Raw genomic sequence first — 25753 nt, 5'->3', positions numbered from 1 at the left:
ATGCGAATAAGAAATCAAATTGAGTATCTATTATAGCTTTAAATGTAAACAAAAAGTATTAAAAGGCTTACTAAAACTATTAAAGCAAAAAACAACATTAATTTAAATTTTGAACAACCTGATTTCTGCATTTTTCTTTTGTGTTCTTCTGTGTTCTTTTAATGAATAAATTTAGAATACATCTGTCCACAAACACGTTGATCTCTAACACATCAAATGATATGAATTACAAAGAACATGAATATAATGAGTTCTATCATAGTAATGAACAACATATAAGGCAATAATTGTGCAAATGGTTCTTCCCTGCTTGAAAATATAGACGAATTACTTCCAAACAGAAATACATTGGCATCAAATACGTGTGAAATCAAAGCCATGCTTGCCACCCATTTGCTTGCACTTGATGCTTTAGATTTTCATGGTTAATCTGCAAACAATGATGATAAAATAAGAAGTCTAACTATAATGCACAATCCCAAATATAAAGGTTGTAAGCAATTTAACCTAAATACCTTTAACTTTGACAATTTTCGGATGGCAATACTTTTACTCCAGTTACTTTTAGAATACTGAAAGATATATAATTTGTCAAGTTTGAGGTAACAAATTGTAATCATGTTTACAAAATTAAATAGTAAGAAATGTTACCTTAATCTTGTACTTCAACCTTTGTACTTTGAAACGGGTGTGATGCTTATAAAACTGACAAAAAAATGCAATTTTATTTCTATTTGAAAATTGAATGCAATTTGAATTTATAGTATACTTCCGTATGAAAATAAGAGAATACTTACCGTATTTAGAAAAGTTGTTTGGTCACTATTAATCTTTTTCCTGCACCCATAAATTGTTTTTTTTATAATTCGAGATAATTAATTTGTAGATTTTTTTTTATTTTTTAATTTGAGATAATTAATTTGTAGAATGATATAGACAATGCCATTAAAAATAAATAGGTAAGAAATTGTGTTGTACCTAATTTGTTGGACTTTATTCCAAATTCGTATGATGCGAGGAGTTGTTGAAGGTTTTAATTCTTCTACAGCCTTTTTCATGCGCCACCTATACATTGAAGGTACATATAATGTTAGAATTTCTTGTAACAAATTTAATAAAGAATTTAGAATACATACTGCTCATGCTTCTTTTTTTTCCAATCTTTGAGAATCAGTTGGCTTAGATCAATAGTTTTTACTTCGACATATATCTCCCAACCAGGTGTAAAAATAGAGACACGTCTGTTTGAGATCTTATCAATAGGTAGTTTCTTCTCCATTTTTTTGTGGGTATTCTTGTAAATATCCTGAGAATGAAAACAAATAATTTTTTTAATTTCCATAGCACATGTATAGGACATCAAGATAATCAAAATTGAAACTCATAATCTGACCAAAATTAAAAAATCGCACAATGAAAATTTCAAAGGAAGAAGTTTAAAAAACTAAAATTGACTTAGAAATACTAAATACAAACTCATATATACATCCTGAAAGCTGCAGTAGACCGCATCAAATTCATCACCTAAAAGATAAACCATAAAAAAAACCTAAAAACTGAAAAGGTAAATTTAGATTGAGATTTACCCAATGTTACTCAAACCTTTGAACTTTGGAGCCTAAAAGAATCGTCTTGACCCTATAACAAAAAGGAGAGAGAAAGAATAAGAAAATTGAAATAAAAAGCACCAAGATTTTAACCACAAAAGCTATAGCACATACGTTTCAAAAACCCGTGAAGAAAAATAAAAAAAATGAAAGCCTAACCTATCAATTGATTTATTTGATAAGATAAGGGAAGAAAAACCTGCAGAGAACAAAAACCACAATCAAACCACTACAATTAACGTGCAGAATTTTCAATAATCCTGTGAAAATGCATGAGAAGAATAAGGAATAAGAAGCATTTTGATAGAGAACAAAACACACAAATTTAATAATTGAGAACTACAGAACTACCAGTTCTTATTGGTTTTTGGCCAATTTGATCTTCTCCTTCAGGCTCTAGCATAACATTTTGAATTTGTTATCTTGAGGTTATTTTATTTCGTGTTTTATTTACATGTCCCGCAAAACCGGTTCCTCTCCCACGTTTGCTTTATTTTCATGCACGTTCGCGTTTATCGTTCTTCAAAACTGTTTCCTTCACACACTTCAAGCCTGCAACTGCTGAATAGCAGTTCTATTCTAAACGTATTAGGTCTCTTTTTATTTTCTTTTTTGTTTTATTCCATTAGCAATAACATGAGAGCAAAACTGAAAGCAGTTTGAAAAAAGCAGTCTCTCTCCCACGTTTCTTTCCTCAGTTTCCACTATTTTTTAATTTTATTTTGTTTTTTATTGGTGTTTTTACTGCATCTGTCTCTTTGTGTTTTCAACCTTTTCTTTTAAATCAAGACCAGTTACCAACATTGCATTCGTCAATTATCAATTACGTGGACTTGTTTTACCAGTATTCGGTTTAATTTCCTTTTTTTTTTTTTTTTTTTTGTATTTCTTGCTCTCAATTTTTAGTAAAAATTTAGTTTTTTCCTTCAATACAGTTTTATGTTCGGTTATAAGTTTTTTACCAGTTTGTCCTCCTTTTTTAGATTTTTGGTTTTTGATTGTGAAGGAAACATAGGGATATTCTTGGTATTTTGGAATGTTTCACCAAATTGGGGCTCTCCCTTTATATATATAGATAAAGCTTTAGAATTTAGAGACTACAAATATGGGAAGACTAATCAAAGTCTCTTATTCCTAAAAAGCTTAAGTAATTATAAAGGATAATTTATTTTTTAAAAAAAACTAACGAAAAATCCAAAAAAAATTCTCTTTTAATGAAAAGTCATTTTTATAAGTATAGTGAATAGTACCAGGGAAATGTATAAATGTGGTTTTTCGTTAAAAGTGAACAGTACTGGAAGTGTTTTGTTAAAACTCCCAAAAAAATATTGGAAAGTGCATTGGTTTTTGGACTTAGCTCACTTAGGTGCAGTATGAGCATTAATTGATATGAGTTACAATCTGGTTATATTAGGTTTGGTTAGTCGGGTTGGGTTAAGTTGAGGATGGACAGGCAAATGATCAACCCAACTTAACTCAATTAATGCACGAGTTAAAATTCGGTTGGATTCGGACGGGTTATAACTAAAAAAAAATCCACTTGTTCGGGTTTAAAATCTGATTGGACATGGACGGGTTTTGATTGGCCCAACCCAAGTTGCGCCCCTACACACACACACACACACACACACATATATATATATATATATATATATTGGATGCTACTTCCACACAACCTTTATTAATTTTTGTTATTTGATTCTTTTTAATTTATTTGATCTTACGACCATAAATGAAAAAGCAATACCCTATATATATCACCATGGACTCACGTTACATGCTTGATTTAGAAGCAATTTTCTTCAATAAAGCGTTTTTTCTTATAAGCAATTTATTAGAAGTACGTCAAAATTTTTATTAAAAATTCAATTACCATTTTTATTTATTTTATTATTATTATTGAGAGGAAGCGAAAGTTTCAAACTTGAAACGTATAGGTAGAAACTCAACACCATATATTCTAAGATATTCAAGTACCATGAACCTACATTCATAAAGCATTGCACGAATAATTTTGAACACCGCTACTTTAACGTCTCCATTTCATATTAAAGTCTTGAAAAATACAAATAATTGGTTTACTTTTTAGGTTTTGAGCTATTGCTTTGTCGCCCCAAGTTTTGTGCAACATGTTCGTCGTGATAACGACATACGGCCAACCAAATAATGAAAATCTATTAGAGTGCTCCTCAATTATTTGATTAGTTGTCTTAATTTTAATTATCTTATATCCATGTACAAATTTACGGATTTTGGTCGGAATTGTGGACATCCAAATGATTGAAAATCCGTAATTATGTTCCGTTTAAAAAATATAATCCGTGCTTTTTTTGTTGGTCAATGAATATTAGTTGGAAAAATGTTTATGTTTGACCAATCTGGTATGCTTCCTCTCATTCTTCAGGTTAAATTTTTGTAGTATTACAGTTCCTCTTAACTAAATAATTTCCATGGCGTCACTCAGTTTTGTTTTATGGTGATTGGATTTAACGGTAACAAGTCACTGACGTTGACAAATATTACAAAATCCAACATCTTTAAACAGTAATTAAAAAAATGAAGCAAAATGACAAGTTGTATTATCACATTTGTCCAGGCAGTGTGGAACAACGTAGACTTTTTGGTTGATCCCGGACCCCAAAATGATGGACTAGCGTAGCGAAGTCACCAGCTGACTCTTTTTTTTTAATGCCTCATTAACTATGCAATATGAACATTAAGCTAATGTAAATACTTTGTTTTCAAATTGTATGAATATTTATATTCTTTGTTTTCAAATTGTATGAATATTTATATTTTATACTTTAGTTTTTGTTAACTGCAGATTTAGAATGTATGATCTCTATCGTTAGGCATTCATCTTGGGGGAATGCTAGCAACTTTCTAACTTAAACCTTCTCGGCTCTATTAATCATCTTGCAATGTTGCTTGATGACCAGAATTGTCCATTATTTGTATAACCTTTCCACTATGCAAAAAATCAACCAAAGCAAAATCATTTAATTGTTCAATTGACATTGTCAAAACTTCAGTGTTTAAGTGAAAACATGGTTCGTCTATTTATTGGATAATAATTAGATGACCAAACGATTTAGAATTTAGTTCATTTAGATGAAAAGTAATCTATAAAGTAGACGATTTTGATCATCAAACAACATTACAAGATGGGAATGAGAGTCAATAAGATATAACGAAATATCTCAAACGAGAAGATTGCTACATTACTTTACATTTGTGTGACTTGAACTAAAAAAGTAAACCAATCCAAATTGATAATACTCATCTATAGTGCCATATAAATTATATCTACATTATAAGTACTTTGTTTACTAACGAATATAAGATATTCATCCATTAGCAAAATAAAATAAAGGCATTATATATTAGTTTGTTAAGCTCAATGACGTCATTCGAAAGTTTGAGGCATAGTGCATTCTGACGTTGAAAATAATAATATACGAAGTCTAACTTTTGTATTGATCATAATCAAATACTTACTACATATCGATTAAATATTAAAAAATTTAAGTAACTAGATTTATAATTTCACCATTTCAACAAATTTTCCTTGTATATTTAACGATTTAAGTTAGAAACATTGCAATCTAGATAGTGGGGTTTGCATTACAAAGTATTGCATCACGAATCATAGTATTACGGACAAACCAGCCCAAGAACACGAATTCGACCTCTAGCACCACCATCGCTGTAAGCCGTCGTGATTTTGAACGTTGTTGTAATCTCAATTTCACGTGTTTTTTTTTTTTCGTTGAAAAGAAATGATAGTGTGTGGTATTTCATTAATCAATACAAACAAATACAAGAGTGACATTAGGTACAATGCTTCAATGACTAATAAATTGATCTGGAGTGAATTTGCGCAAACACACAAATAAGAGTAAACCCCTAGTAGACTACCATAAGCACGAACACACAATCGCCAAGCTCACAAGCACAACATAATAGTTCATCTACCACGACAATTTTACCACGAACTTTATGAGCTCGTTATAAAAAGTACAAATTTACCACGGGCATAATAAGCACGTAGTAATAACAAGTTTTTATCACGGACAAATCTTAGCTCGTTGTAAAATAACAGTAAATGACTACGCGCAAAATTGAATGTTATAAATATACTAAAACCATCATGGACAATGACACACCCCGTCCTGAAGAAGGGCATGCTGGCCGTCACGTGAGAGTGACGTAACCATTTGCACAGTACGGAAGCTTTAAGATACAATTTAAGTTGATACACCCGAAGATGAGTCCTAATTTTGTCCAATCTGTCAGAACACCGTCGAATTCCTCGTAGTCACCACACATTTGTGATTCCTGAACCTGGAGGGGCGCAAAACCAAAATTGAGTGGGTCAGTAAAACAATTCTTTTCCAAATCCAAACATTTCTCAAAACGTTGTAACCCCTCTCCGTAAAACCTGTATACTTTCCCATAAATGTAAAATATAAATATACATATATATTCTCAAAACTTCATAACTACTATCTCAACATTTTTCTTTATCAATCATGCCATGCCATGTCTAATTCAACAGTTAAGTATGGATGCATCAACAATAATCATATCAGGTGCAAGAAAGTAATCAACCGGAGGCCCTCTACTAATGGCCCTGTACGGTTGAACCTAGAGCTCAAAATCTATCACTCTCACTCTGCCGGAGTCACCTCTGTGACCCGTCCGGCCTTCTGCACACAAGTTACGCTCTAGTGCTTCTCATAAATCATCTGTGCACATAATCTAAGGTCACCCACCAGTCGGAATCTCACTAACACTCTCGCGACTGGCCTGTCGTACCCACTCCGCGTGGACTGTACGACTAGCATCTACTTGGATCCAAGGCGAGCGTGCGATGCGGTGAATACTATAAGCACTAAACTATGGTGCAGGATTTGAGCTCAATATACATCAACATCATCATAACAGAAATAAATACTCACCTGTGCGTCCACCGCACCATTTCATACATATGCATCATAAATCAATTCTTACCTGTGCGTCCACCGCACCAATTCATACATATGCATCATAAATCAATTCTTACCTGTGCGTCCACCGCACCAATTCATACATATGCATCATATATTAATTCATGCATGGCATTTCAACTCACATTTCTATATACTTTTCATATCAATTCTATGCATGGTATTTCACTTCCCGTTTTTCCACATAACTCATATGCATTTCATTTTAAACATATTTTCATTTCAATTCAATTTCTGGGAAACGTCAAAAATATATATATACGGAAAACAAAACTGCCCACTCACCTGGAGTTCGTCCAACAACTCCCTAGCACCACACATCAAGGCGTCATGACGATCGCCGCCTAGAATAGTAATCAAATCCAGGCTCAGAATTCATATCGATAAAATATATAACTTATATAAAATACGTCACTACGTTGATCGATCCGGAAGATCTGCCACTCAGATTTTAAATCCATAACTTCCAGAGGTCCACATTATACCTCTAGGACAACATCCTAAAATTTCATTACCATCCAACGGTCGGATCTCCGTCAATTTCCAAAACTAAGTGACGGTTAACATTTTATATTATGGACTTACAATTCCAATTCCGGAAGATCCGTAACTCGGATTCCCAATCCGTAAGTTCCAATAATCCTCAAATATTACGTATTACAACGTATCAAAGTTTGGTGACGATCCAACGGTCGGATCATCAATTCACATTTTCACCTAAATGTGAAAACTATAAAACGTTATTTGAACACCTAACCAACAATCCTCAATAACTTTCTCATACGGTGTTCAATTTAGGTATATGAATATACCACAGTGATCTACTCGACGTCACGGACGTCGACATATTTTTAAAATAATTTTATTTTTATTTTTTATTTTTACTGTAGCACCTTCTTCTTCCTTGGGTCGCCGGACTGGTTTTTCCGGCGGCTGTTTTCTGGACAGTTTTTCAAATTGCCATAACTTTGTCATTTCTCAACGAAATCAAGTGATTCAAAAATGAAAGTTGTAGCCCTTGAAGAGACAAAAAGAATGGTACCTTGCACAACACCTAGTTCTCCGTGGTTTGGCCGGAAACTGCCTCGAAAGCCTCGGAGGTTGCCGGAAACTGAGTATTTTTCAAATGAGTATAACTTCTTCAATACTCAACGAAATTGAGTGAAACAAAAAGGAAAGTTGTAGTACTTGAAGAGACGAAGAGATTGATACCTACCTCAACTCCTAACTCGCCGGGGATTCGCCGGAAAACGCCTCGAAAGCTCCGGCCAAACTTTGAACTTATCGATCTCCGTGTTCTTACGTCCAAAAACTTCCAACGAAGCACTCCGAGCTTCCTTGGGACATCCTAAAGCTCACTGTGATCTTGTTTTAAGCTAAAACACCACCATTTAAGAGTTTATGAACAGTGCCATTTCACGGGTACTTTGAAAACTAGGGTTTTCCGAAGTAGAACTTACCTGAAATTGATGTCTACGTGATCGTGGAAGTTCCAGGAGTCCAAATGTGGTCTTATCTTGGACGTTTGTTTATGTTTTAGGTGGTTTTGGGTGAGGTTGAGCGTCGGAGAGGAAGAGAGAGAGAGAGAGAGTGAGGTCTGAGGAAGAGAGAAAGTGAATGACAGTATACGGGAATTGGGGAGGGTTTTGAGGTGTGGGGATCCCACATGTTCAATCCAATCCCAATTTCATAAAATTCCATCATAAAATTTAAGTCTAAGTCTCCACTCTAATTACCAAAGTGAAAATTATACCTTAGTCACGTATTAGGGACATTTCCGTAATTTCATGTCCTCGGAATTAAAAATTCCGGGACGGGCTGTGACAGACAATGCTTAACATCTACATCATCTTTTTGTTATCTATCATGGACATAATATGTGATGGAATCACACACACTTAACTAAAAAATCTAGAGGAGGCTGAACAAGAATTTTGCAAAATTTCAAACATCTTTGAAATTTGAAAATTTCACAACACTCCCGTCCGCTTTTCAAAATATAAAGGAGATTCAAATTTCATTTTTTGGTTTATCTCATCCCATCAGCTAACTGCAAAACTCCCCTTCCTCAAATCGTGAGAAATTAAACCGACCTTTGTCATTCTCCTCTCTCTCTCTCTTAACATTTCACCAACGACAACCATTTTTCAGTTTTCTTCCTCGTCCACTTTGAGTCCTCAGGAGATCTCTCTCTCTCTTAATATTTCACCAACGACAACCATTTTTCAGTTTTCTTCCTCGTCCACTTTGAGTCCTCAGGTCTCTCTCTCTCTCTCTCTCTCTCTCTATTTGGCTACCGACAAAATCCCAATTCACCACTATTCCATTTCCCAGGTAACCAAACAGAGAAGCCATTTTGTGAAGCTCCCAACTTTCTCCTTCAATTGGATTAAGATTTGTTAATTTTTTGTCAGATTTGTTGACTTGCAACTTTGTGGTTCAGTATGTGAAGGGAATTTATGGAAATTGACATTGATGAGCTTCTAGGTCGCAACCGGCCGGTGAGCATTCCGATGAAGAAGACGATTTACGTGTGGGGATATTGCAAGTTCGAGCAGACCGGTCGGAATGGGAAGGAGCAATGGTTGAGGATCCCGAAGCAATTCTCTGGAGCTTTTTGGGTGCACAGCGAGGGCTAATTGGCCGTAGCTGGACATTGCTTGCGACCGCGAGCACACCGCCTCTGCTGCATCAAATGGGTTGCTTTTCACTTGGGGTAATTAAGCTTCATCTTTTTTATTTTATTGTTTTAATGTTTATAAATTTCAATTCTTCCATTTTTTTTTAAATTTAATCAGGTAATTATATATTGTGTTTGGTTTATGTGCATTAGATAACCTGAATGTGTAAGCAATTGATCATGAGCTAGTGACTTTGGTCAATTGGGAGATGGAACGAAGCAATGAAGAAATGCTAGCTTTAGAGGTGGAGCGGATAGGAATAATATCTTAGAAATTTGATGATTGTAATTTAAGTTCTTGGCTACATTTGATCCATTCTCTGTAATGCAATGCTAGTTTTGCACTACATAATCTTGTTGAGATTAGTTCTGTATAAATGTTCAAGTTTTTATTGATTAATTTTTTGGTGTCATGTGTGGACCATTAGAGATTCGTCTATTTAAATTTTTACTTGTTAATTTAGCTTCAAGTTTTGTTTATCTATTTACTATTTTCATCCATAGGCTTATGTCTATACAGATGGATAGAGAGAGGCATCAATTTCTGAAGCTCAAGCATTAGAGGCAGTATTTCACTCTCAAGTCTTTTGTTCGGAGGTGTTCAAAGAAATGTGTAGTCTTCAATTAACAATGTCTTTGCTATTAGAGGCCTATTTGGCACTTAGTATAACTCATTGGTTTTGTTGTTAGTTTTAGTGTACAACTTGTAATATTTGTATTTTGAATATGTGGTTTTTTATGTAATCATTATATTGTAGTAAATATGCAATTTGTATATAAATATTATATATAATTTTTATTGAATATTTTTTATTTTTTATTTTTGGGAATTGTTTTATAACGGGCATGGTTTGTGGTCAATTTGGAATCCACAATGGCTATAGTGCACGTGGTGTTAGATTCCAATCTATCATGGGCACAATCCGTGGTTGCATCATATTAGACAACGGCCATAGCTCGTGGTTGAAATTGTGACTTTTTATCACATCCAGATTAATAACGGGCACATTGTCCGTGGTAGATTGCAATCTACCACGGGCATCCACCGTGGTAGATGAGCTTTTTTCTTCTAGTGAAGTGTCACTAGTACAAATCTGTCACAATAAACGATAGTCACAACCAAGGGTGGATCCATATAGGGACTAAGGTGGTCCTAGGACCACCTGGATGCTAGAAAAACGCCTATGAAGATCCTTCTGGAACCCTCCAAATATTACAATAGGGAGGACATATTCACGCCTAGGACTATATGGGCTCTGCCTAGGAAATTTATTTTGTTAAATGACATAGTTATGGATGGACCGTGGTACAATCAAAATTCTGGTGCAGTGCATCCATGGAGGAGGTAGAGGAGTTGCAGCTTTCCCGCGAGGAAGAAGGCTGAAACTCTTTTTTCTTCTTCTTTTATCTGCTACATGGGCCTACCATTGCTACTAAAATATTGCTTTTAAAAAGCACTTTCTCATCTACTATTCTATTTCTTATTATTTTATTTTTAATTTTTATAATCTCTATTTGGTTTTTTTTTTGGTTAAATCTCTATTGGGTGAAATGGTCAAAGGCGCAGTTTTTATTGTGAATCCTATTTTATGTGCCAAAAATCCCGTATTTTGTAAATTACATCTAAATCATTTTTTTTAATTTTTTCGTAAAATTGTGAAACGTTATCAAAGTATTTACAATTTTTTTTTTTAACAATTGATATTATCTACACTAAGAGAGAAGAGGTGGGCTTAGCCTCATAATGGAATAGCAATAATGTGGTTCAAATTCGCCTTTGGCGAGAATTAAACCTAAAACCTCTCACTTACAAGTGAAGAAGAATGCCACTAGACCGTAGTACTAAGTGACAAGTATTTACAAATTAGAAGAAGGGATTTTATTCATGATGACCTAGCTTTGTTTTTACCATGATTTATGAATGAAAAATACTATTATTTAGTTTTTGTAAGTTTATCGTTTATTTCTTTTTTTGGACACATTGGGTGGTTAGGACCACCCAATGTGAGAATCCTAGATCCGCCACTAGTCACAACAAAGCAATACCAACAGCTACAATGGTCATCGTTGAATAACGAGGCCACATAAAGTCATCGCGGTAGAGCGAGACCACATCAAGTCACCGTTGACAGACGAGACTACAAAATGCATCGCACAAAGGCAAAGACCAATCTAGCCAAAACAACAGCACCACCACAGTGCACATAAGATGAGTGAAAACAACTACACTAATCCGAGAAGGGATCCGTTGGTCTGCTCATCACAGGGACGAGGCACACATGCCAAGATTACCTACAAATTTGCCAGAGTGAGGTTCTGGCATCCACACATCGAGCACCAAAAGGGTTGGCTGTAACAGGTAGCGGAGCCACCAGATCCGAGCTGCACAAGCCTAGCCACCATATCAAACCGAGCTGGCAGAATAAGCCAAGCCGCTAGATTTGAATGCACACGTCAATGTAGCCACCAGAACTAGATGAGGAAGGTGATACCACCTCGTAAAAGAGTTGACGAAGGTGGATCCAACCCACCTGCAACCCAAATTCACCCCACACCAAGAAAAGCCAACGCCAAACCAAAAAAAAAAAAAAAAAATCTTGAAAGGGCATGGCCTAGATCCAAGGCATAAATCCGAGGAATGTTGCATACAAAATGGTGGGAGAGAAGCAAGGGAGGGGAGATGAGGTAGGTGAAGGCCGAAAAGAAGAAGTTGATGTGGTGTCGAAGGAAAGAAAGTAGTGCATGGCGAGGGGGGAAGGTTGGGATGGGAAAGAGGAGGAAAGAGGGGGGAAGAGGAAGGGAGAAAAGGTTAGGAGGGAAGCTGCCACCGGCCCCCAACCATAGCCAAAGGCCGTCAGTGATAAAGGTAGCCGGCTAGGATTTTGTTGAGGGAGAGAGCGCTAATTTCACGTGTTGTGTAGGAGTTCACAAGTTAGGCAGTGTTGGGTGCGCGACTTTAGTTAATGTATGAATTTAAAAGTAGTATGTAATTTTAAGGCATGAATTAAATCACCTATAAAATGACCAAACTACCCTCTACGTGTGACCGTTGTTTGTTACAAACATGCGACCAGCAATATGACTTGCGTCGTCATTTCATAGTTTTATTACTTCATGACAACACACGTGCGATGATGTGCCACCAAAGCAAGTAAAATAATTATTTAAAAAGTCAGAAGAAAAAAAACAGAAAATAAATAAAATTCAAAGACAGACACGTCATAATCATCATTCTTTTCTAATTCCATCCTTTCTCTCTCCTAAACCCGTTAGACGCAAACAGAGAGAGAGACAAACCCCAGATCCCCCTCTTTCTTTCTCTCTCTCACATCTTTCTCTCTTTCTCTCTCTACATTTTTTCTGATACAACGTAGGAAGAAGATACCCCATGGTTGATTGAAAGCTAAGTCTCTCTCTCTCTCTCTCTCTCTCTCTCTCTGATACACACAACAAATAAGTGTGAATGTGAAAGCTAAGTCTCTCAGAAGCACTTTCCGTAGAAACCCAGCAAAATCCATTCCTTCTGGTTCCTCAACATTCACTCTCTCTCTCTCTCTCTCTCTCATGGGGCTTGGTTATTTAATTCCTCTGGGGATTTCGTGATATGGGTATTCGAGCTGAGATGGGCTTTACGTTTCGGAGCAATGCGGGTTGAATTGGAGGGGTTTTGGGTGTTGGTTTTTCGTGGGGTGTTTTCGGATCTTGAGGAACAATGGCGTTGTTTAGGAAGTTCTTCTACCGGAAGCCGCCGGACGGGCTTTTGGAGATATCTGAGAGCGTTTATGGTATGCTTTTCTGGGCTTTAATTTCTTTCAAATTTGGTTTATTGAAGATGATGTTTGTTAAATTTGCGTAAGGCTTGAATGTGGTTGGTGTTACTGGGACTTTTCCTTCTTTTTGTTCGTTTTTTCGTGTTTTGATATTAGAATCTCAACTAAGAGCTGATTGTTTGCAATTTGAGGATGTCTATATTTGGAGATGCATATTTACTGTGTCTTTTGGGATTCCTAAGAATGAAGTGAACTGCATTAGTTGGACAGAGTATGCATGAATGGAACTGCACTAATTTGACCGATACAAACTTTGGGGAGGCTCCGTTAATATGTCCTGGGAATAGTAGGGTTCAGGGTTGATTTGTGGGCACACGCCGGACACGTTTAAAGTTCCCGTGTATGCCTAGAAACTTTTTTACTGGCAATTAACTATTGTGCTCTAAAGTTGATAGAAGAAATGAATCTAAAGTCAGTACTTCATTTCCACTCAGTCACAAATTATGAAATTTTTTATTTTGGTGTGGTGATAGACAAATTTTGCTCAATACAATGTGGGCACTAATGTGGAATTTATCCATTTTTTATGCTCTGTATATACATGCTAATATGTATATCCTTCAACAATTGAACGCTGATGACTGTTTCAGAAGGAAACAATTTGTTTTGTATTTGCTGGCTTGTTCTCGAGTTCTGTGTGTCGTTATGCACTTACGCTGCAGAAGAATTTAAACTATGTGTATTTACATGTTGGTAATTGTTTCTCTGCACATGTAGTTTTTGATTGCTGTTTTACCACTGACGTTATGGAAGAAGATGAATATAAAGTCTACATAGGAGGCATAGCAGGTCAACTGCGTGACCAGTTTCCTGATGCTTCATTCATGGTCTTTAACTTTCGAGATGGAGAACACCAAAGCCTGCTTTCCAACATATTGTCTGAGCATGACATGACAGTAATGGACTATCCTCGCCACTATGAAGGTTGCCCACTTCTTACAATGGAAGCGATCCACCACTGCCTGAGATCAAGTGAAAGCTGGCTTTCACTCGGGCAACAGAATGTGCTCTTGATGCATTGTGAACGAGGTGGGTGGTTGGTATTGGCATTCATGCTGGCTGCACTCTTGATTTACAGGAAACAGTACACTGAGGAGCACAAGACGTTGGACATGATTTACAAGCAAGCACCTAGGGAACTTTTGCAGTTAATGTCACCGTTGAATCCAATGCCTTCGCAACAGAGGTATTTGCAGTATATAACAAGAAGAAATGTGGGATCAGAATGGCCTCCACTGGATAGGGCGCTTACGTTGGACTGCATCATCATTAGATTCATTCCGAATATGGACAGAGAGGGAGGTTGCCGTCCAATATTTAGAATATATGGGCAGGACCCTTTTATGGCTGCTGATCGAACTCCTAAAGTTTTGTTCTCAACACCAAAAAGGAGCAAACTAGTACGACATTACAAGCAGGTGGTTTAAGTCATTTTACTCTCATTTATATGTTTTTTCCTTTGGTAATTGTAGATTGTAGTTTTCTCTTCCTGAACAAGAAAGAGTTTTTTGTTGGTAATTTATTCTCGCGTACTTGGATTGTTTACTCTTCCCACAATTGTACTCTTAAGTTCTTAATTGTACTATTGGAAGTTGCTGGAAGTCTGTTCTCGTGTGCTATTAGCTTAAGTAGGATATTTGCAAATCATGGTTTCATTTATCTATATGTTGATGCTTTGCCTTGAACTTCATTTTAATTCTTAACTTCTTGGTGCAGGCAGATTGTGAACTAGTTAAAATTGATATACATTGCCATATCCAAGGTGATGTGGTTCTAGAGTGTATTAGTCTGGATAGCGATCTGGAACGCGAAGAGATGATGTTTCGGATCATGTTCAATACGGCCTTTATAAGGTCCAATATTTTGATGCTTAATCGTGAGGACATAGACATCTTATGGAATGTTAAGGATCAATTTCCCAAGGATTTCAGAGCAGAGGTACTCATCTACCCTTTGCGTTCTCCTTTATCTTTTTGTTTAGTGAAATTTCAACTTCATGTTCAGGAACAAATTAAATCATTAACACAACTGTTAATAATTTTATCTGGATGAAGGTTCTTTTCTCGGAGATGGATGCTGCTTCTTCTCTTATAGATATTGATTTGCCTGGTATGGAGGAGAAAGATGGCCTTCCTGCGGAAGCTTTTGCAAAGGTTCAGGAGATGTTTAGCAGCGTGGATTGGCTAGATCCAAAGTCAGATGTAACACATGTACTCCAGAAGATTGCCTCGTCAGGTGCTCTTCGTAAACTGGATAGTACTTCTTTGCATAACATAGAAACAGGCAGCTTGTTGCTGCAATCAACTCCTGAAATACTTAAATCAGAAGTGAAGTCCTCAGAAAATGATATCAAGAGTCTCACATTCGTGCCTCAGGGGAAACATGATAGTGCTTCTGGTTATACTACAGAGACAGGGAGCTTTTTGCTGGAATCAATTCCTGAAACACTTAGTTCAGAAGTTAAATCAATAGAAAATGATGTCCGGAGTCTCACATCTGTGGCTCAGGGGAAGCATGATGGTGCTTCTGCTCATACCACAGAGGCAGGCAACTTATTGGTAGAATCACTTCCTGGAAGAGTTAAATCAGAACCAAAGGCAACAGAAAATATTATTAAATCAGAAATGAACTCATCAGCAACTGATATCAAGAGTACCGTATCTGTGGCTCAGGGGAAACATGATACTGCTTTTGCTCATGCTACAGAGACAGCGAACTTGCTGGTAGAATCACTTCCCGAATGCCGTAAAACAGAACCAAGGGCATCAGAAAATAGTATCCAGAGTCCACCATATATGGCTCTTGGGAAACTATCTATCTCCAACATTCAACCGTCTCTAGACAGCGGTATAATCAGAAAAAAGATTGAACCCCAAGACCTACAAGCTGCTCTCCTACGCCCTACCCATTCTAAAATCATATCTCAGCGTGCACGTCAAGGTTCCCTATCTGCACCAGTTTCATATTGTAATTCCTTGCAAGGATCGCCTGTGCCGATATCAAGATATCAAAGTGCACCCTCAGCCCTCGGCATTACAGCTCTGTTGCAGGATCATAAGGAAGAAGAAATCCGACAGCCTGAAACTGTATCTCCCGTATCACATGCCCCATCAGCTCCTGATTCTCTACCTAAGCCTCTGCAGCCTGGTAAGTTGTCTTTTCCCGCACCACCACCTTCCTCGTTGCAATTTTCTGGGCATGCAACTGTAGAAAAGATTTCTGTTGCTACTCCACCTTCGCCTCTGCCACCAGAACTTCCACAACAAACTTCAAATTCCCCAGAGTATTGGCTTACCGAACACACTAAAAGTACATTACAGGGTAGAGGTCAGTCAGCATCTTTTCCTCTCCACCCTCCACCTCCACCTCGACCTCGACCTCGTAATCAGTTAGTGACATCTTCATCCTCTGATAGCAAGGGCTCAGTTTCAATTCCTCCTCCCCCTGCACCTCCTCATTTTTCAGGGGCATCTCCATCTTCCCCGGTCAAGAACTTAATTTCCGCTCCCCCTCCCCCTCCTCCACCCCCATCTTTTTCAGGGTCATCTCCATCTCTCCCTGTCAAAATTCTAATTTCATCTCCCCCTCCTCTTCCTCTGCTCCGTTCTTTCTTGGAGGAATCTCCATCATCCTCTCTCAAGAACTCAAGTTCAGCTCCCCTTGCTCCTCCTCCTCCTCCATCCTTTCCAGGACCATCATCCTCTCTCAAGGACTCAGTCTCACCCCCCACTCCCACTCCACCTCCCCCTTCCTCCCAGGGAATGTCATCCTCTGTCAAGAACTCAGTTTCAACCCCATCTCCCCCTCCTCCACCTCCTTTTTCAGGAAGACCACCATCATCCACAGTCAAGGCCCCCTCCATTGCAGCTTCCCCTCCCCCTCCACCTCCACCCCGTGGTACTGCTTCTTCAGCAGTCTTGTATGGTCCCCCTCCACCTCCTCTACCTCCTCTACGTCCAGGCCCTGCCTCAACTTCGAATGTAACACCTTCTGCACCACCACCACCCCCTCCTCCAGCTTTGGCACCAAAGGAATCTTTATTCCAGAATGCTGCACCCGTGCCACCTGTTCCACCTCCTCCTCTTCCTAATGGTGTATCAAAATCTGGTGGTTCCCCCACATCCAACTCCAGCGATAGTAATGGTAATATTCCTTCAATTCCTGGACCACCTTCTGGGGTTCCGTTTAGTCTGAAGGGAAGGGCCCTAATGAATCCACGTTCCAGAAATCAGCCTCAACCCAAAAAGGCCAATCTGAAGCCATATCATTGGCTAAAATTAACAAGAGCGATGCACGGAAGCTTATGGGCTGAAGCACAAAAAGCTGATGAAGCAACCAAGTATGCCACTTCTGTAAATAATTTATTAGTTTTTATAAATTCGTACAGTTTGCACCCTATTCTGAATCTGTTTACTCTGCTCCAGGCCTCCAGAGTTTGACATGAAAGAACTTGAGAGTCTTTTTTCTGCGGCTACTACAAATTCAGACCATGGGAATACAGGAGGAAAATCTGGTGGTCGTACCAAGGGACCTAAATCTGAAAAAGTTCAACTGGTAATTTGCATTGCATACTGGTTTTACTTCATTTGTGGATAACTAGAGTTGTGTCGATCTGTTAATACAGGGTGGGCTTCCCTGACCTAGCTTACATCAGTAATGTTCCTCACCTGGTCCCTCAAGGACACTTTTGATGTAACTTGTATATTATGGAGCAAATTATTAATTCAGCAGTATGTGCAAAGTGGAGCTTCATAGTATGTACAGCACCAATAGCAATTGTGCTTGGTCATAAAGTCTATTATTGCTCGCAGGAGCTCTCCTTTTTGTCATTTTTTTGCATATTGGAAAAAATCTGGTAAATATGTTATTGCTAGTTAACTGGCTTGAAGTGAGGATCTATCTAGCATGTTGCCTATTGTACCTTATTTTGTTTTATTGAATTAATTGAATATAGTCTTCCTTTGCCACCTCAGTTCTAATGAGAAATTTACTGGTTCTTGCAGATTGAGATAAGGCGGGCATATAATTGCGAAATAATGCTTACTAAAGTTAAAATCCCTTTGCCTGATTTGACGGTAAGCTAAACCTAAATGCACACGTTTTCTTGTATATTCTCAACAGGTTGAGTTGAGTCTGTGGTTCTGTAAACAAATAGATGAGAGTTAAATGCTGATTAATGTTACAATTCAAAACTTCACATAGTAGCAACTAAGTAGTGGCTGTTTCTTTGCTGAAAAGATGCATGATATCAACTTTTGTTCTGATTTTTGGATGTTGGGTGCAATGGTCTTAGTACAAAAGTTCCTACTTTAATGTAGCTTTTCTAATTTGTTCCTTTTCAACCGACATCTTTCAGAGTTCAGTGCTTGCCTTGGACGATTCTGCATTAGATATTGATCAGGTTGAGAACCTCATAAAATTTTGTCCAACAAAAGAAGAGATGGAATTACTCAAGGTACTTATATCTAGTTGTAATCTTCTACTCCATGCCACTCTGGGAGGTTCTATAAATATGCCCTTGTTACTTTTTACTTGAAATTGCTTACAATAGTATATAAGGCTTCTGTTTTCTGAGTAACAAATCATGCTTTGATGCTCAGGGTTACAATGGAGACAAGGAAAATTTGGGAAAATGTGAACAGGTGAGTGGATTTCACGTTTTCCCTCTTTCCCTTACATCTACTTTCTTTTCAATTGAGAATTCATTTTGTTGACAGCAAGGCAAGTGCTGACTTAATAATTTGTAACTCTGTGCATTTTAATTATATGCATAGCTTGCTGTTGCTTATCGTTCAGCTGAAATAAAATATATTTTGGTGTCAACTGCATAACTCTTAAGCTGCTCTTTCTATTTAGAGTCTTAGTTTTGTATTAGTATTTAACTGTTTGGGAGAAATCACTTTGATAAGCATCCTAACTCTTCTTCACCCATCCCCCATTGTCTCTCTCTACATTTTATGCTTTAATTAATTGCTTTGTGCACTTTATGACAGTTTTTCCTTGAATTAATGAAAGTGCCACGGGTAGAGCCCAAGCTCAGAGTTTTCTCATTTAAAATACAATTCCACACCCAGGTGAGGGGACTGTATTTCTAATCATTTTATTCCCAATGCTCTCTGTTTCTGTTGTGCTTTGTGTTATTCACTTGTCTATGGTGATGCAATTTGTCAGGTTTCCGACCTCAGAAAGAATTTGAACACCATCAATTCAGTGGCTGATGAGGCAAGCATTTTTCATTTTTTAGTACGTATGTTTTCATTTGTGTTTGCAATATTCACCTCTTAATCTATTTCCACTAATGTGCTTATCAGATCAGAAGTTCGGAAAAGCTGAAAAGGATCATGCAAACCATTCTTTCTTTGGGTAATGCCCTGAATCATGGGACCGCAAGAGGTGAGTGGATTTTGTTGGTTACCATTTTGTGTTAATACATCATCTTGATGTATATTGTTTGAACACTGCATTCCTTGTTTTGTGGTGATTATTTTGTTCTTAATCTTTTTACTAGAAGCTCCAGTATCTTGTATTCTTTCTTTGTGCTTGCAGTTAGTTTTTTTTTTTTTTTTTTAATTATACCTGTAGGTTCTGCTATCGGATTTCGATTGGATAGTCTCCTTAAGCTCACTGATACACGAGCCCGGAATAGCAAGATGACTCTCATGCATTACCTCTGTAAGGTGATTTCTTTAAGCCCCTTAGTCCATTGTTTTAATCTTTTGTGGAACTTCTTCTCCTTCCCTTTGTGCATTTTGAGCTGGAGAAGTTTAAGCATATAGAAAACATTTATTTGATTAAGTCCCAAACTCTTATAGAGTTGTTCTGTAAGTGTAGAATTTTGAACTTTGACAATTCTATTCATCTCCAACAAACTACAGGTGCTTGCGGAGAAGCTCCCAGAACTCCTTGATTTTCCGAAAGACCTTGTAAGTTTGGAGGCTTCAACAAAGGTAGAATCTCTCTTTTTTTATCCTAATTCTTGTAGGTACAGTGAACACTTATACATTTGGTGTGACTGAGCTAAATTTTAATTATGATGTAGGTACAATTGAAATATTTGGCAGAGGAAATGCAAGCCATTAGTAAAGGGCTAGAGAAGGTTGTGCAAGAGTTGACTGCCTCAGAAAATGATGGTCCTGTGTCAGAAACGTTTTGCAAGGTGACATGCATAAAGTTTTGGGCATATTTGGCTTGAAGAAACTAAATTAGATGACATAATTGGCTCACATGTAAAATTTATAGACCATCATAAATGAATACCCTAAAGGTTTTGATAATAAACACTTGACCACTGATAGCGAAGTTCATCAACTGCCTCTCATTCAAGTTGTTTTACCAAGGTCATTTGTTGCTTGTGATTTCAACCTGTTTCTTGTAAATCTATTTTGATGCTAATTTATTTTATCTACTGAGAAATTTCAGACACTAAAGGAGTTCCTCGGTCATGCTGAAGCTGAAGTGAGGTCGTTGGCATCACTTTATTCTAGTGTGGTATGTATCAACTTTTTTTAAACTGTTGGGTTTGCTTGTGACATCTAAGAAACCATTGTTAAACTTACTTTCAATGCGGTTGTCTTCAGGGGAGAAACGCGGATGCGTTGGCTCTTTATTTTGGGGAAGATCCTGCTCGTTGCCCATTTGAGCAAGGTACATTTTTTCCAACTTTGTTGTGCTTCCGGTTCTCTATGAATCATAAGTAATTCTATCATCCATAAATACTCTCTGATGATTCAGAAGTAGTCCTGGTCTATACCCTCTGCTTTGAGTGTTGGGCATTCTTTGGAACGTGCAAACTGTTTATTGATCCTCTTACTAGATGCTAAGAATGAAGTAATGTGATTTCTCTGACAATATTTACTCTTCAACTGCATTATCGCATTTTCTAATTGAGTTTTGAAATTTGTCATGCAGTTGTATCTACGCTGCTCAACTTTGTGAAGTTGTTTGTCCGAGCACACGGGGAAAACTGTAAGCAGCTTGAATTTGAAAAGAAGAAAGCACTCAAGGAGGCTGAAAACGAGAAGATGAAAGCGGGAAATCTTTCCAAAAAGGGGTCCCAGCGCTTGATACGGACTCAGTTTAAGAGTGCCAACATTAAGTCATAGTGATATATATCACCATATTCCCTTCAGCAACCAAAGCTGTTCACCAGTGGATATATTTCTTCACTCATGGATGAAATCGGTTCAAAGGATCATCCGATTCTGGTGACGTGCAGAAGAATGTTTTCCTCATCATTTTAAAGTAAAGCTGGTGGTATACAGAAGGCAGAGATCCACCTTAAGTAGTAAGCCCATTTCGTCCTCTAATTTTGTTTTAGGAACTTCTGATCAGTCTCTTGTGATTTCATTGTTTTTGTTAACACGGTTTAATGTTTTCTGGAGCAGAGATGCTGGAGGCCTTACGGAGTCCGGTTCGACAAGCCACTTGTACGATACGACTGAAGAATTTTGCTGTATAAATATACGCAGTAGCTAGCCTTTTAGGTTTCCTTTTCGGATTTTCCCGTCACTAATTTTAGTTGTATTATTTCTTATGTATATTTTGTTTTAGTTGTAGGGATGTAAATCTTTGATACAAGAGAACAGAAAAAGGCAATATAATAAATAAAAATTTGAGAAAAGGACAACGACCAGAGCTATGCTTTTTTAGGTAGGTGTTGGTCGTTGATGCTCGAGTCAATCGCTTGTGCTCCACAACTTTAGGTTGGCACCCGTACCATTATTTAACTAAATGGATAATGACATGGTAACCATTATCAATAGAACAAGGATTGTCTGCCCTCCACTTCCGGTGTCATTCCCGTGTCTTTCTGTTTTGTGTGGTCACGGTTAAGACACGTCAACATTCTATATTATTTTTTTATAGATATAATAAGACAAAAATGAATAGTAATATAAAATGTTGACGTGATTTAACCGTGACCACACAAATAAGAGGGCACGGAAAGGGCACCGGAAGTGGAGGGCAGACAATCTTTGTCCTTATTAATAATGTGATATAATCAACACCCTAATCCTTTTACAATCTTATTTATGACGTTGTCATTTGCTTGTAAACCTTAAAAGATGTAAACCTTTAAAGCTGCTGACAGTGGAAGGACGCCCAATCAAATTCATCGCAGAAAAATGTGGAGTAGGATTCTCTCCCCTTCTCTCTCCTTCTATTTGAATGGTCACGGTTAAGTCACGTCAATATCTTATATTAGTTTTTTATGGCAAGAAAAAAGACAAAATAAGAGAATGTGAGAGGAAATGATGAAAAGAGAAGAGAAGAGAATTCTAGTCCGAAAAATGTGACGACTAATTGATTATAATTTTGTGTAATGGAGGTGGAAAAGTCCTTAAAAACAGTAATTTGTTTATGGAATTTTTGCCAGGCAGAGTTCTTTTATGTCTCGGGAGTTGACAGTCTTTTAATTTATAATCTTATTTATCAGATTTTTGTATTGAAAATAGTAAATTTTCTTAATATGTAATTCATCTTTTACTTTCAAGTTCGATAAATTTTCATATCATTCCTCAATATTGAATATAAAGAGTTATCTGAATCAATTTAATCATGTCATAATAACTTAATACGTGCTCCTCATGTCATCAGATGATTAGGAGAGACCAACTTTAATTATGCCTTGGTTCATCAAAAACTTTAATCCTCCTCTTGTACTTGACACTTGACAGTACTAGGTTTTCGTTAATGGACATGACAGTGTTAAGTAAAACTTAAACGAACGATCGATCTCATTCTCATTGATTTCCTCATTTTTTGAGAAAGTACCATAGCCTACGACTATAATTACATAAATCATCATTAATCCATGGATTAAGTTCCTAATCGGTTATTAATTTGGCCTGTCTGCAGGTCCTGTAATCGAGCGTGCAACTGCCGCAGCTAAAGCCTGTGTGAAATTGGGATCCTTGGTTAACGAAGCAACGTAATCCTCAACTCTTCTGTCGCAATTCATGCTTTGAGGGCTTCCAAATCCTCCATTTTCTTGATTAGTCAAGCCCGAGAGATTAAGATCAAGGGTTACAGGCTCCGGCGGAGAGGGACTTATATTAATCACGTCATTATCAGGCCCGATACTACTTGAAGGAACACTAATGGGCATAATAATGTTCTTAAGATCGGCAGCTGCAGCTACTGAACATGAAAATTGTCCAAATAGTAGTGAATCATTGATGGTGTCGTGGTTGTGCTCTCCTTCGTATGTCACCATGAGGAAGGACTTATCCTCCATGGATCTCTGTACCTAAAATTGACGCAGCGGAAAACACAGGATAAACAAGTTTAGCTTAAAGAACAAAACATTAGTACGTGGATTCATTTGTAATTGCCTTGTGTTCACTGAAGTGTGTGTGTGTGTGTGTATGATTGGTAAATAAATCAATAAAAATCTTAAATTCTTTGGAAAAATGATTCATTTATTGGTACCTTCTTTTTGACAGGGCATCGAGGAGCGAAGGAACACCTGAAATAAGCTCGAGGGGATGAAGGGTTGTCTTTGGTGACCTTCTGTCCATATTTCCTCCATTGATATCCATCTTTCACAATCTATAATTTAGTCCAATTGAATTCACAAAATCACAATTAATATTAATAAATGAACCCTAATGCTTTTAGGTTTATATCTAATTTCAATATTATGTATAAAGGGAGGACTTGACTTACAAGGCTGTTGTCTTTAGAGTCGGTTTTTACTAGGAACTGTGATGTCTTATGGTGGGATGCCGGAAACGGATCGCAATGATCTTCAGTTCTCGGTCTCTTGCTCGTAATCGCACTGTTGATATTCGTGGTCATGATATGCTGATGATCACACGGTTGTTGTTGGATATGCATTTGGTGGTGGTGGTGGTGGTGCTTCTGCTCAAGTGTAGAGCATCTGGTGGTCATAGCTTGAAGCAGGAATCTTAGGGTTGCATTCTCATTCCTCAAACGTTGTAAGTCTTCTTGAACACTATCTACAACCTGATCATGATCATCAACAATAATACAAAGGCAAAATCATTCAAATTATCATAATTAATCAACCCTAGTCGTGCGAAGCATGGATGAAAGTCCGTGGGTAAATGAGTTAAGATTATGCTTTTTAGGCTTACAAAATAAAAAAACGTCTATATACAGATACGTGATTTTCACACACCCCTTTAATTCTGGTTGTTAATTTTACTTGATTTATTCAATTCGATGATTTTAAACAAAGAAGAGTGTGTTAGAAGCTAAAAAAATGTGTGAAAATCACTATGTCCGGGGTTCAAGTTTTTATTCGCTCGGTTATTACCCAGAAATGAACCAATATAGAATCAAATTCAGTACCTTTTGTTTGTTAGGCGTACGAGCATCCATGTTTATAAATACAGATAAGTTGATGTAAAGATTCAAAAGCCTGCAGGTTGCTGATATAATTAACTAGACTGCTCTGCTAGCTAGGGAGGAAAACAATATGCTATCTGCAGACGGGTATATAAAACCAGAGGTCCTTAACCTCTCTATATATAGAGGAAATTCAAGGAAATTTCACAATTGATTCAACGCAGATGTTAATGGCTTTAATTGCCGTCATGGCTGAACATACATGGAGAATTGAAATTGAATAATATTGAAATCAAATCCGTGTGTTGAAAAAAGATGTATGATATGATCACGACTGACGTTCTGATAAAACACGTAACCTGCAACGTCAGCACATTCAACGTCATTCATTGGAGACTTGTACGTAAGTAGTGCTGCTAATATTTCTTTTTGGCTGGCGATGGGCAGCAAGGACAGAAAAAGAAACGTGGCTTCTTTAGATTTGCTTTCATGGTGTAAACGTATTGTTGTTGTAAGTACCTAATTACCATAAAAATGATTTTATTACTTAAATGCGTATTTTGTTTATATATTCATCTTCTAACAACTTTTTCAAAGACTTTTAAAAACGTATCTTTTTATCAACAGAAATGAAGATTCGAACTTTAGAAAGAAAAATACGACCAGACTAAAAGCTAGTTGGCAGCAACGGAATCAAGACCTTCAAATAGCGGGGTCTGAACAAAGATACCCTATAGGAAAAGGTTACGAACCCAAATTTTGGTGAATTGATGATGTTATATTTGGAATTTAATTTCCTTGGAGTTTTGGTTGTATTTTACCAATTAAAAGAGAAAAATATATATAACATGTAGGCATCAAAGTTGTCTTCCTCGCAATAGGCTTGAAACAAGAGCCAATCATCTATGGTTTCTTTTTTTGATGTTAATGGCAGAAGGCAAAGAGCTTTTCCATCTCAAGGTGTAGATTGTAAGGCACATGTCAAGCTCATGAATGTCCTTGACTGTATATTTCAACTTAACACTGCATAAAACATCTTGGAAAATAGTTTTCATTCATTTTAAATGAGTCTTATCTAATCCCCTAGGGGGCGTTTGTTTGCCCTCACTAAGTGGGACTGGACTGGACTGGACTAGCTGTTAGTCCAATACTGTGTTTGTTTCATGCTGGGACTAACATTAATGAGACTAAAGGGGACTAGCATGGACAAAACCCTTCACTAAGAGGTCTTAGCGAGACCCCCCAATAACCATGGGACTAGCTAAGACTATCCTCTCTCGTCCTCGTCAGGCTCAACAACCACTCCCGATAGAC

At 37.2% G+C, this 25753-nt stretch overlaps 3 protein-coding genes and 2 long non-coding RNA genes across 7 annotated transcripts; 2 read left to right on the top strand and 3 right to left on the bottom strand.

Annotated features, from left to right (window-relative positions):
• Positions 1 to 123: 123 nt before the first annotated feature.
• On the bottom strand, positions 124 to 2105 carry LOC114821733 (uncharacterized). 2 transcript variants are annotated; one of them, XM_029094934.2, is made up of 9 exons: positions 1959 to 2105; positions 1767 to 1806; positions 1587 to 1638; positions 1199 to 1306; positions 979 to 1065; positions 798 to 837; positions 652 to 705; positions 516 to 572; positions 124 to 430 (listed from the first exon to the last, which is right to left on the bottom strand). In XM_029094934.2, exons 4-9 carry the CDS (start codon positions 1204 to 1206, stop codon positions 371 to 373), a joined length of 306 nt encoding a protein of 101 aa, XP_028950767.1. In that variant the 5' UTR covers positions 1207 to 1306; positions 1587 to 1638; positions 1767 to 1806; positions 1959 to 2105; the 3' UTR covers positions 124 to 370. The 2 variants fall into 2 exon arrangements, with proteins under 2 accessions (XP_028950767.1, XP_028950766.1); XM_029094933.2 differs by having other exon boundaries at positions 1137 to 1306; positions 1959 to 2104.
• A 3468-nt stretch (positions 2106 to 5573) lies between these two features.
• On the bottom strand, positions 5574 to 8320 carry LOC139192024 (uncharacterized). Its single transcript, XR_011575786.1, has 5 exons — positions 8077 to 8320; positions 7833 to 7992; positions 7659 to 7727; positions 6902 to 6960; positions 5574 to 5951 (listed from the first exon to the last, which is right to left on the bottom strand). It is a non-coding gene; the product is annotated as an uncharacterized lncRNA (long non-coding RNA).
• A 239-nt stretch (positions 8321 to 8559) lies between these two features.
• LOC139192456 (uncharacterized) lies at positions 8560 to 9709 on the top strand. The gene is made up of 3 exons (XR_011576622.1): positions 8560 to 8950; positions 9060 to 9332; positions 9450 to 9709. It is a non-coding gene; the product is annotated as an uncharacterized lncRNA (long non-coding RNA).
• Positions 9710 to 12545: 2836 nt separating this feature from the next.
• Positions 12546 to 21746, top strand: LOC103442017 (formin-like protein 18). 2 transcript variants are annotated; one of them, XM_008380763.4, is made up of 18 exons: positions 12546 to 13081; positions 13844 to 14544; positions 14843 to 15064; positions 15181 to 17465; positions 17551 to 17680; positions 18130 to 18201; positions 18483 to 18581; positions 18727 to 18768; positions 19120 to 19200; positions 19298 to 19348; positions 19438 to 19519; positions 19709 to 19803; positions 20002 to 20073; positions 20166 to 20282; positions 20546 to 20614; positions 20704 to 20770; positions 21035 to 21410; positions 21511 to 21746. In XM_008380763.4, the coding sequence occupies exons 1-17, from the start codon at positions 13009 to 13011 to the stop codon at positions 21226 to 21228; spliced, it is 4452 nt and encodes a 1483-aa protein (XP_008378985.3). In that variant the 5' UTR covers positions 12546 to 13008; the 3' UTR covers positions 21229 to 21410; positions 21511 to 21746. The 2 variants fall into 2 exon arrangements, with proteins under 2 accessions (XP_008378985.3, XP_028949886.1); XM_029094053.2 differs by lacking the exon at positions 12546 to 13081 and having other exon boundaries at positions 14403 to 14544; positions 14847 to 15064.
• A 1093-nt stretch (positions 21747 to 22839) lies between these two features.
• Positions 22840 to 24681, bottom strand: LOC103442010 (WRKY transcription factor WRKY76-like). Its single transcript, XM_008380750.4, has 4 exons — positions 24443 to 24681; positions 23795 to 24094; positions 23558 to 23677; positions 22840 to 23375 (listed from the first exon to the last, which is right to left on the bottom strand). Exons 1-4 carry the CDS (start codon positions 24470 to 24472, stop codon positions 22965 to 22967), a joined length of 861 nt encoding a protein of 286 aa, XP_008378972.1. The 5' UTR covers positions 24473 to 24681; the 3' UTR covers positions 22840 to 22964.
• Between the last annotated feature and the right edge of the window lie 1072 nt (positions 24682 to 25753).

The sequence above is a fragment of the Malus domestica genome, chromosome 15, assembly GCF_042453785.1.
Source record: "Malus domestica chromosome 15, GDT2T_hap1".
Lineage (NCBI taxonomy): Eukaryota > Viridiplantae > Streptophyta > Magnoliopsida > Rosales > Rosaceae > Malus > Malus domestica.
This window is presented reverse-complemented; position numbering and strand designations above follow the sequence as displayed.

Coding starts and splice junctions, on each gene's coding strand:
- LOC114821733 (XM_029094933.2), bottom strand. CDS start 1,279: ATGGAGAAGAAACTACCTATTGATAAGATCTCAAACAGACGTGTCTCT. Junction 706..797: donor AAACAACTTTTCTAAATACG/GTAAGTATTCTC, acceptor TTTTTTTGTCAG/TTTTATAAGCATCACACCCG. Junction 573..651: donor GGTTGAAGTACAAGATTAAG/GTAACATTTCTT, acceptor TATATCTTTCAG/TATTCTAAAAGTAACTGGAG.
- LOC103442017 (XM_008380763.4), top strand. CDS start 13,009: ATGGCGTTGTTTAGGAAGTTCTTCTACCGGAAGCCGCCGGACGGGCTT. Junction 13,082..13,843: donor GATATCTGAGAGCGTTTATG/GTATGCTTTTCT, acceptor CTGCACATGTAG/TTTTTGATTGCTGTTTTACC. Junction 19,520..19,708: donor GAATCATGGGACCGCAAGAG/GTGAGTGGATTT, acceptor TTATACCTGTAG/GTTCTGCTATCGGATTTCGA.
- LOC103442010 (XM_008380750.4), bottom strand. CDS start 24,472: ATGGATGCTCGTACGCCTAACAAACAAAAG. Junction 24,095..24,442: donor GTACGCCTAACAAACAAAAG/GTACTGAATTTG, acceptor GATCATGATCAG/GTTGTAGATAGTGTTCAAGA. Junction 23,376..23,557: donor GATGCCCTGTCAAAAAGAAG/GTACCAATAAAT, acceptor CGTCAATTTTAG/GTACAGAGATCCATGGAGGA.